This window comes from Crotalus tigris, unplaced genomic scaffold (genome assembly GCF_016545835.1).
Source record: "Crotalus tigris isolate CLP2741 ecotype Arizona unplaced genomic scaffold, ASM1654583v1 scf7180000024461.2689607, whole genome shotgun sequence".
Lineage (NCBI taxonomy): Eukaryota > Metazoa > Chordata > Lepidosauria > Squamata > Viperidae > Crotalus > Crotalus tigris.
This window is the reverse complement of record NW_024100631.1, coordinates 1,456,710-1,467,242: the sequence shown is the minus strand read 5'-3', so window position 1 is coordinate 1,467,242 and position 10,533 is coordinate 1,456,710. Positions and strand designations below refer to the sequence as shown.

The window sequence follows — 10,533 nt, the reverse complement described above, 5'->3', positions numbered from 1 at the left end:
CCTCGCGGGGGGGGGAAATCCCGGGCGGTACCTCGTGAGCGGCTTCCCGGCGCTCCCTTCGCGCGTTCCGCGCAGGCGCGGAGGCGCGCGCGCCGCCCTTGCCCCGGCGCTCCAACCGGCGTCCGCGAGTGTGTGCCTGCGCCGAAGTCATCGGCCTCGCGTCGCCTCCGCCGAGGGGGCTGAGGGGGACTCCGCTGAGGGGCCCGGCGCGGACTTCTCCCCGGTTGTCCCCGCAGTCTCGACGGCGAAGCGGCGCCTCTCGCGCGCCCTTGAGAGTTTGAAGAGGGGGGAAAAAAAAACAAAAGAAAAAGCCTGAGGCGCCGAGGTGACCAATCGCGGCCCGCCACGTCACGCAGGGGGGCGGGTGTATGCCGCGCTGCCTGACGGGAAGCCCTTGTCCGAAATTCGAGGGTTGTGAGTTCTGCCTTCCCTGCATGAATGGAACAAAAGCCCATCATCCCTGCGAAGCATGGGAAGTGTAGTTCAATCTTGTTGAGGAGCCTTGAGAAAGTGACAGCTTGGTTGCCCCGGTAACGGCTTTTGAGGGGCAGAGAAAGGAGCCGCAAGAAGACACTTCCGGTTTCCGATTGAAGTTGGCCAGGCTGCCACGCAAAGGCTAGAGGTGAGTGGCATAAGCGGAGTCGCATAGAAACCGGAAGTGGGGAGTGCAACGAAGTTCTCTCGGGTTCTGCAAAGCCACGTTGCGCTTGACTCTTTGCTAGCATATGGTTTGCAAATATGTTTGCAAATAAACTGAGTTTTCAGTTTATTAAAATTTACCTTTCTGGCCAATTTTATCTCTGATGTTTTTTTTTTAACAGAATCCCCTTCTCGTTTTGTTATGTCAAAGAAACAGAAACAATCAAAGGCATTTTCACTATTATTTTCACTATTATTGGAAATAGTTATTTAAAGAGGCCCCTTCTATTAGAATTATCCTACACGTAGCCCTGGAACAGGGGTCTTCAAACTTGGCCCTTTGATGACTTGTGGACTTAAACTCCCAGAATTCCTCAGCCTGCATGCCCGGCTGAGGAATTCTGGGAGTTGAAGTCCACAAGTCATCAAAGGGCCAAGTTTGAAGACCCGTGCCCTGGACTTACGATTTGGGCAATTGAGCCCAAAATATATATTGCTGAGACAGCTGTCAAGTGACCTTTGCCCCACTTTTACGACCTGTCTTGCTGTTCGGTGAATCAAGCCAGGTGTGAAGTTAAAAATACGGTTGTAAAGTGAATTTGGCTTCCATTGATTTTGCTTGTCAGGCTACAAAAGGGATCACATCCGTGGATGGGGCAAATCGTAAATATGAGTCAATGACCAAGCATCTGAATTTTGATCACGTGACCACTGGGATGCTACAACGGTCATAAGTATGAAAAATGGTGATAAGTCACTTTTCAGTGTCATTATATAACCCTGAACAGTCACTACTTGTACAGTTGATAGGATGTACATTTAAAGGAAAGCTGCACACATGAGAGTTACAGTGGACAGTCCAAAAAAATTAATGAATCACTCACCAAACCAGCCCAGAATCCCCATTCAAGGTACAAAGGACCGAAATGATCACAGATAATAGACTGCCGTAGACTAACATGCCTCTCCTCCTATAGAGTTCAAATTACACCATGGACTCATATATTTTTTTAATGAAAATAGTTTATTGCACAAAACCTTTCAAGAATGTTTAGCGTATCTTAGATTTTTCTTAAATTAACATGCCCTGTTTCTTTAAAAGCACAATTATTAATCTTTAATCAAACACATCTAACTCTTCCTTTGGAACACTCATTCAAACATGTTATGAGGACGACATTTCTCCCCCCCCCCCCCATTAAATAGAATCAGACAAACATTTGCTGGGAACAAGAAAAATCTGAGAAAATGATATGCATAAGATGCTCTTTTTGGAAAGCGGAAAGAATACTCTGCGTGGCTAAGAATCTAAAATTTTTCCCGTCTCCGAGGGTAAGCATTCTGCATTTTCAAGCAAGGGGGAGAAAAGCACTACTTTAAAATAGGTCCTCATTATAAATGGGACCAGAAATCACTTTCTAAATTAAAGCAACTTTCTACTTTTATTACGTATCTGTCACTCGAAAAGTCAGTGATATAATTTGGTTTGTAAAGATGATACCTGGCATCAGTGCTCGCTTGCTACTTAGTACAGCTGCTTATCCAAAAAATTTTTTTACAATTTTGATATAGAGAAGAACCAGTTTTCCCAAACTCTGGTTCTCTCTAAAAAATATTTTTCTTTCAAGAATAATTGTTTTTCCCTGTTAGAATGAGACAACCACTGCTGGACTGGAGAATGAAATTGACGATGCAGAAGGAAAAGTTCACAGAGTACAAAAATCGCCAAATAATTCATTGTAAGGTGAACTAACATTCACCATATGGTTTGCACTGCAGAAAATTGCTGTGAACACTGACAGGTTTAAGCCTTCAGAGCAATCCTCTGCTAAGATACAGAAAAACACTGAAAACCGTCACATCTAGCTGTTACCTTCCAGGGATGAATAAACAGACATTTTAAAAAAAAATGCAGTAACCATAAAGGCTCCATTATTTATTTTGAATAGTTTTTAAAAACAAAACAAAACAAAAACATGCCCAAAGGGACCAGCCTGACTCACTTATAGATCTTGACTCGTCTGAAAGTACAGCCAGAGAACGCTCCACAAGCCTGGTTCCTTGAAGCATGAATTAAATGACAGCACTTTTTAAAAATATGACAGTGTTTTCGGAGAGGAAATTTGCTGGGTCAGAGATTCCCAGACTTAAACGACCCACTTTCTTCCTAGTCAAAATGACAAGTCACGGGAAATATAAATAAAATGGTCTGGAAAAGGGAAACGGGAGAAATGGATTTTTTTCATTTAGTAAAAATACAACAATGGGGTTTTCTCCCTGTTCTTGTCCTTTCACCTCCCCCAAATTGTTGAAGGAATACAAAAAAATAATAATAATCTGATTTTTATACTATGTACATTGCATTCAGCTGTGACTATTGATAAGCCGCTCAGAAAAACCTACATGGGTAAATCAAACACTGTGAAACGCAAACAGTTAAGTGGAACAGCAAATTTGGGAAGTGATCACATATATATGTATATTATTCATTATGTAATATTAACTTTGGTGCTTAAATACTAAAGTATTTCTTGCTTACATTAGTGGATACATAAGCTTCACAGATATGAGCAGCAAAAAAACCATTGCTATTTTACTGTATAAAACCAACTTTATAATAAAAGTTACCACCTATCTAAATTGACCCATAAAGCCTTCAAGATGGTATCTTGATATTAGTGGGTTAGTCTTATCAAATAGTTAAGCATAACTGAGATACCTTCCCCTCAAATTTAAAAAGCTTTCCATTTAAAGAGAACCTTTCCTTCATGTATTAGATGGGGGGGGGACCCAAAAATGCTTCACAGAACTTTTAGAATCATCGTTCAGAATAATAAAGATACTGAAAAATCAGGTTGGGGGAAAAAAAAGAGTTGAACAATCAAAGTGTCCATTTAAAGTCTGTTTTGAAGAAAGAAAGAAAAAGCAGAATACCTAGAGAAAAAATGTCTTGGCTTTAACAGGAAAATCAGAGTGACATTTCTACAAATATTGGGAAAAATAATCCTTCCGCATTCAATCAATCCATACCGCTCAAAGTTGGGGGGCTTTCTTTGGTCAGAAATTTAATTTGTAGATTGGGTCCATCTGTTACTCCTGCTTCGAAATTCCCTTCATCAGGTTTAACAGAGTTTAATAATCCATGAAGTTGTCTAAACATTAGACTTCGGTTTAGCCCTGGGACCCAGTTTTCCTTCACTGAATTTCCTTTATATCCACTTTGTTCTCCAAGCATTATTTACCTTCTTGTTTTCTTCATGTGAGGTCTCCCGCCATGACAGTTAAATGCTGTGATCATCTTCAGTTAGGATGCAGCTCATTAAAGATTCAAAGTCCTCAATCAGGTCCATAAAATAGTCTCACCAAGAATTAGGTGATGGAGGACATTAGATTGATGGCATTTTGTGCAGCTCATTAAAGATTCAAAGTCCTCAATCAGGTCCATAAAATAGTCTCAACCAGAATTAGGTGATGGAGGACATTAGATTGATGGCATTTTGGGGGGGCAATCTAATATGCTCCCTTAATGTGATGTGCATGAAGACAGGATGAGACCCATAATTGCAGATTTCACAACTGTCTTGTATGGGACTCCGTCGCCTGATTCTACACCCCAAGCACCCATAACTTTCAGCCAAGATCACAATATCTCCTACATTTTTGTCCTCCAATTCACTCTTCCTTTTATTTCCTAACGTTATCCTACAGTGCAATTTGGCCAGGTTAAAATCCTGTGCTTCATTCAACCCACAGCATGAAAAGTACACAGCTCTGAGCTGTCAGTTGCTGAGAAACAATTAAAAAAGGCTATTGTTTCAACCGATTAATTATAAATGAAGATGCATTTGCAAAAAAATAATAATTCTGGCTTCTGGTTAAGTCTCGGGAGGAAAAAAAAATGGGGTAGGGGATGGAATTAAAGCTAAGAAAGTAGGATTTGATAGGCAGAATAGAACAGTTCTCTCTGAAAAGATACAAAATGTGAATTAATTATCTAAAAAGCTCTGGTTTTCGCCCGTAACGACATGTTTTGCAAGACACCAACACTTAACAAGTCACCTTAGTTAAGACAAAAATAAAAACCGACCCAAGTTATTTGCCATCTACAGAAGAATCCATATATATAAAAGATGCTCCAGAACAGAGCAACGTCTCACACACACACAACTCTGCACTGCAGATGTCTGCAAAGACCAACAACAAAAATTGTGCAAACCGCATCTGTCAGGAGAGGAATCCAAATAGTTTACTGGAAAATCATTTTCTTGGGAGCCAAATCAATTGGTGCCATCGGAGATGGCTTCACTGGTTTTGAGATGAGCAATTTAGTTGCTTTGCTTTGCTGGAACACGGATCAAAGACGTGATAACAAAAATACTGGATTTTGCCAAAGTATCCATGAACGGTCCTGGAATTCCCAAGCCTGAAGCGGACCAAAACCGTCACCAAACCAGTTTAGCAAATTTTAAAAAGTGGAAACTAAAAGGGACCCTGTTTTATCTTCTCTCTGCGGCCATCCTAATTCGAATACTTCGTTCTCAAAGGCTTTAATACAGCAAACCTTGAGGTCCTTTGCCTCTGCTCCAGCCCCCCCCCCCATCTCTACTTCTGCGCAAGCAGGACGAACAAAGGTCTGATCAAGCCACAGCTTTCCATTCTTTTCTCCCTCTTCACTAACACGAACCGTAGACTAAGGACTCTAAAATGTTTAAGAACAAAATATAAATAGGGTTTTGATAAATACTTTTTTTAAAAAAACAAACGAACAACAATCACACTTAAAGCAGTTCTGATGGACATCCGTGGGCCTTGGTGGAATCACTGGGTCAACTCTTCCTTGATGTCCGTGCTTGGCTTTTGATCCTGGAGGCCTCTGTGAGGAAGATTCTCATTGGCTAATACAGTTACAGAGAGATTAGTACTAAGGTCCGTTAACTGGCCTTCGATCTGTGTCCAGGAAGACATCGATTCGTGGACCGTTACGGTGTGCTCTTCCATTTGACGTTGCAGGCTGTCCATCTCTTGCCTTTGAGAAGAGCAGAAACACGGAAGAGAAACAGAACGACTGTTTAGAGCAGTGGTGGCCCAGTGGTTAGAATGCCCACAGCCTGGAGTTTGATCCTGATCGGCTCAAGGTTGACTCAACCTTAGCAAAAGCACTTAGACTTATATACCATCCCATAGTGCTTTGCAGCCCTGTCTAAGCAGTTTACAGAGTCAGCATCTTGCCCCCCAACAATCCGGGTCCTCATTTTACTGACCACAGAAGGATGGAAGGCTGAGTCAACCCTGAGCCGGTTAGGATCGAATTCCTGGCTGTGGGCAGAGTTGGCCTACAGTACTGCATTTTAACCACTGCGTCACCATAGTAGAGTAGAGTAGAGTAGAGTAGAGTAGAGTAGAGTAGAGTAGAATAGAATAGAATAGAATAGAATAGAACAGAACAATGGAATGGAACAGAATAATAGAACAGAACAGAACAGCAATGGCACTTAAGACTTATATATCACTTCACATTGCTTTATAGCCCACTCTAAACACTTTGTACAGTTACCAAATTGCCCCCAACAATCTGGGTCCTCATTTTATCAACCTCAGAAGGATGGAAGTCCGAGTCCACCTTGAGCTGATGAGAATAGGAGTTGAAAAAGACAGAAAAACGTGACTCACCGGAGTTGCTGGAGGCAGCTGTTGAGGTTCCTCAGTGGCTCTTTACTCACAGCTGATGGGGGTTTCAGTAGCTCTTCTAGCAAAGCAGCAGGGACGGGACAATCAGGGACCTTCACTGGCGTCACCGGATTTGAGCTGGTCTCTCCCTTGAGTTTTTTCTTTTCAAAAGAAAACAAAAGCCCATGAACCACCAACTTACAGTGGTGGTTCAGGTTTGCAGTTAACAGTGGAGAACTTAGAAGTCTTACGCCTCCAAGATCCAGACACCCCAATACATCTAATCCTTGACTTACAACAGTTTATTTAGTTGCTGTTTGAAGTTACAACATCACTGGAAAAAGTGACTTATTGTGACCGTTTTTCACAGTTACGATCACTGCAGCACTTCCATAGTCGTGTGACCAAAATTCAGAGGCTTGTCAACTGACTCATATTTATGACCAGGCTTGGGATCAAGGCTGGCGAGACAGCTGTGGTGTAAAAACGGAGGAATAATCCACGTTTTCTCAAGGTACCTTTTTCATTTTTCCCTGTTTCAAATCCAGCTTCAGCTGTTGGTTCTGTTGGAGCAGGGTCTTGATGCTGTTCTTCAGTTCAGACATTTTTGCCTGCAACGTGAACTTATCTTTCTGGGTGAGGGACAAATCGTCCCGGACCATCTCCAATTCCATCTTGAGGTTCTAGAAGGAAGAATGGTTTAGCCAGGGAACAGTAAGCAATGATCATCGCAGAAAAATAAGTCTAATTCGAGCACAAGTTTATCCTGTCTACTCAGAAAAAAACTGGCCGAGCTCACGTCCTTGTATTAAGGCAGTATTTGAGTCCACCAGGATGGGTTGACGACATCACAGTGGGGTCTACCCAACACACCGAGCAATAAGCAGTCGTTTTTAAATTACGATAACTGGCTTCACACAATACAGTGAACCCAAGGCCAGATAAACTACGTCTTAGCTCAGTGTGATGTGTGAACCTTCACTGCCAGAGAGAGTGATTCTAGAATAGCAGCCTTAGTTAAGTCTGAAGCAGAATCTGAATTCAGGCCTGGAACATCTCTGATCTTATTTTTATTCGCTCGGAATCCTATTTGGCCTCTAATTCTCTCAGAATGACCTGCCCAGGAGGGGAAACATCTGTAGGACCAAGTGGAAATACCTGGAGGACTAGCTGCACGCCTTCCAGCTCCTTCTGACTGCGCTGCTCAGTCAAATCCAGCTGTTGCTTCAGAGCTTGGAACTCCCTCTCTTTCTGCTCAACCTCCCATCTGAGGTCTTCCAGCTGCAAGAACAAAACAGGCAACTCAAAATCACGGCATGCTTCCTTTCTTACAGCCCCAGGGGTCAGTAGTCTTCCATTTAGTGCCAACCAAAGTACATTTCAAAGGGAGCTAGCCTTTGCACTCAATCATCCACTAAGGAACCTCAAGGAAGAACGTTCAAGAATTTGAACTATCCGTCTACCAATCCTGGCTCAAAAGCCATGAAGGCCCTTTCTCTCTGAGAAGTCATTTCAAGATGTGGTAGAATGCGGTCTGGATTCCCAGCAGGGAGGGGACTGCATTCCAGAGGGCCAAGAGACAGTGAAGTTTAGATAGTTTGGTTGAGAGGCAGAGAGGCAGAGGGCCAACATAGCTCATTTGTAGAAGTTCTCAGAGTATATCTTTCATGATGTAAGTAGTTTGCTTGAGTTTGGCAAGATTCAGTCTACAGGCGAGGAACAATAAAGGACATTGTTTAGAAGTAACTCTGCGTCTCTTTCTCAGCTTTTGGAGCCTGACACAAACTTTGGGAGTGCCAACAGAGCCAGGAGGCAAGCTCTGTGGCAGTCAGAGCTATAATTTTATTACATATATATGGGGCAGCACAAATAGACCCCTACATTCAGTTTCCAGGTACTGATGGACTATAATAGAACAATGCAAACAAAACGCTTAGCAATTCTTTTGTCTTTTCCCCACCCCGGTTAAAAAATCCAATCTTTACGCTTAAAAGGGAACATTTAACAATTACAGGCTGCCCTTCTTCTACTATTTTGGTTTTTCCAGCTCTGATACGCCTTTTCAGAATACACTGAACATTTCCAAAGCAGCTGCACAATGGATTCTTCACCGATTCGGAACAATTTTTTTCCCCCCTTCCATCCAATTTCCTTTTCACAGATGATGGTCTTCTCCTACTGTGTTCCTTCAGGGTTTTTCTACTAAGCCACAAAGGCACATCCAGGAGAAAAAGAACGGCCAAAGACCAAGATTTCACCTCTTGATTTTCCGCGGGCTGCTTGCCAAGCTGGTCGTCCAGCTGCTTCTGCAAAAGCTGAAGCTGGGACCGAGCGTCTACAAGGTCTCGCTGGATCTGAGAGACTTCCTCGGAGCGCGCTCCGTCTTCTGCCCTAGAATAGAGAGAGAGTGTGTCCAGGTTGACTCGTAACGCACCTGTCATGGTTCCGAAAGATGAAACTCTTCAGAGAACTTTGAGGCATTGTTTACCTTAAATAATCTTTAATTGAGCAGCAGAGCTTCAGCACCTACATAATTGAAAGCCAGAATCTGACTTCCCCTCCCTTCAGCATATAGATCAAAGCCCAATTCCCTCCCACAACTAGCAGCCGTAAATCACATTCTCCAATTAGTTTGAAGTGCTGGGAGGGAGGTGAGAAATTTACGTGAGCCGTTTCCGGCCTGAGAAAAGCTCAAGACTGGATTGGTGGACAAGGTACAAGGGGTGGGCTCAAATGGGGAAAAGGGGAAATTAATTACGCTGTTTTTCGAGCAAAAACCTCAAGAGCCAGCTCCGCTTCTTCTGTGCCCTGTATGGATCTCTCAGTGAAGTTATACTCTTGGTAAAAATAATGTCCCCGGAGTTTCTTTTGGGACGGTTGACAGAGGCTCAAATCATCTTGAGAAGGCCAACGCCCTCAGAAACTACAGACCAACAGCATTATTGAAGGAGGACTACAGGTGATCCCGATTTATGACCACAATTGAGCCCAAAATTTATGTTGCTACATGAGACACAGGTCTCAAGTCACAGTTAGCACCTGCTAGAAGTTAGATATGGGTCAATGGCACTCAAGAAGGGATTGGACTTAATTCGCTTGTGGCTACATAGGGATTCCAGGCTGGAACCTCTTTTGACTCCGCCCGCCCAGGGTTCCGCCAGTCCTTCTCTAGGTGGCCTCTCTAGCTCATTGTCCCAGGTACACAAGGTTCCCTCTCCTCATTTGCACAGTTCGCACACGACTAAGGCAGCCAACCCCTACGGCCTTAGCAACATCAGTATTTCCTTTGGGCTTAAACACTCACTGCAACTTGTCGACTTCAGCCTGGAGGGCCTGGATGAGAACCTCTTTCCCTTGCAGCTCTCGCTTGACCTCGCCAAGTTCCAGGGCGGCAGCTTTGTAATGCCGACGGTTGTGTGCCGACTCCGCTTTTGACGTTGTAACCTGTCACAGTACGTTGCATCATTACTACACCGGCAACATGTAGCCTTTATCCTACAGATGTGTCAGGCTTCAGCTCCCACACCAGAAGATTACAGCTGTGTTGGCTCGGAATTCTGGGAGCCGGTCCAACTCATTTGTAGGATGATGAGGGCGGACTTCTAAAAGAGATGTTGCTTAGGAAATGGCCAGATAAGAGACAGCATGGCTCTTAGTTGCATAATGGGTGGAGCAAAAGACTGAGAAGGGATCCACCTTAAGTTTCTCAGGCTGTAAAGGAGACGGTGGGAGAATTGTACTTTCAAACTTGCTAAGATTCTGTCAAGGTAGCTTTACAATAAAGTAGAATTAGTTTATTAGGTTTATCTGGTCTACCTGGTTAGGCTGGCGGGAAGTCAGATGTATCTAAACCTGCTTCTTTCCTCCTCTCATGGGAACACCGCATTCCCAAGTCTTAAATTCTGGCAATATTCACTGTAATTCTGGGCCAAGTTGCTCAGTACACAGTATACAATCTTGACCTCCTGCCCTGCCCAAGCCCGCCAAGAGCCCTTAACCAAGTTCTGAACACTTTCAGCCAGGACTGTACCTGTTCCTTAAGGCTTAGGACATTTGCTCTCTCTTTCTCCAAAGCCATTTGCAAAGTCTGGATCAGCTGCTTCATCTTTTGATCTTCCTCCTCCTTACTCCTCAGGACTGCCTGGACCTGAACAGATCACCACACAGAGAATGCACCATCTGCTTCTGCATTGATTTATGACTTTAATTAGTGCGCAGGACAAAGAA

At 43.5% G+C, this 10,533-nt stretch overlaps 1 protein-coding gene and 1 long non-coding RNA gene across 6 annotated transcripts in view; one reads left to right on the top strand and one right to left on the bottom strand.

Annotated features, from left to right (window-relative positions):
• The first annotated feature begins 37 nt into the window (after positions 1-37).
• The window catches only part of LOC120303153, a 13,997-nt gene continuing 3,501 nt past the window's right edge, over positions 38-10,533 (top strand). The window contains exons 1-2 of the long non-coding RNA XR_005555361.1: positions 38-622; positions 6,677-6,820. This is a non-coding gene — a long non-coding RNA (uncharacterized LOC120303153). The remainder of the gene's footprint in view (positions 623-6,676; positions 6,821-10,533) is intronic.
• GOLGA3 (golgin A3) overlaps positions 1,645-10,533 on the bottom strand; it is a 26,552-nt gene continuing 17,663 nt past the window's right edge. For 4 of the 5 annotated variants that reach the window (XM_039332387.1, XM_039332386.1, XM_039332389.1 and 1 more), the window contains exons 18-24: positions 10,337-10,453; positions 9,611-9,750; positions 8,565-8,697; positions 7,465-7,587; positions 6,825-6,989; positions 6,310-6,467; positions 1,645-5,665 (exon numbers count right to left, since the gene is read on the bottom strand). In XM_039332387.1, the coding sequence (XP_039188321.1) occupies positions 5,458-5,665; positions 6,310-6,467; positions 6,825-6,989; positions 7,465-7,587; positions 8,565-8,697; positions 9,611-9,750; positions 10,337-10,453 (1,044 nt within the window). In that variant the 3' untranslated portion in view covers positions 1,645-5,457. Of the gene's footprint in view, positions 5,666-6,309; positions 6,468-6,824; positions 6,990-7,464; positions 7,588-8,564; positions 8,698-9,610; positions 9,751-10,336; positions 10,454-10,533 lie in introns of those variants that run through there. The other variant, XR_005555359.1, reaches the window with a different exon arrangement.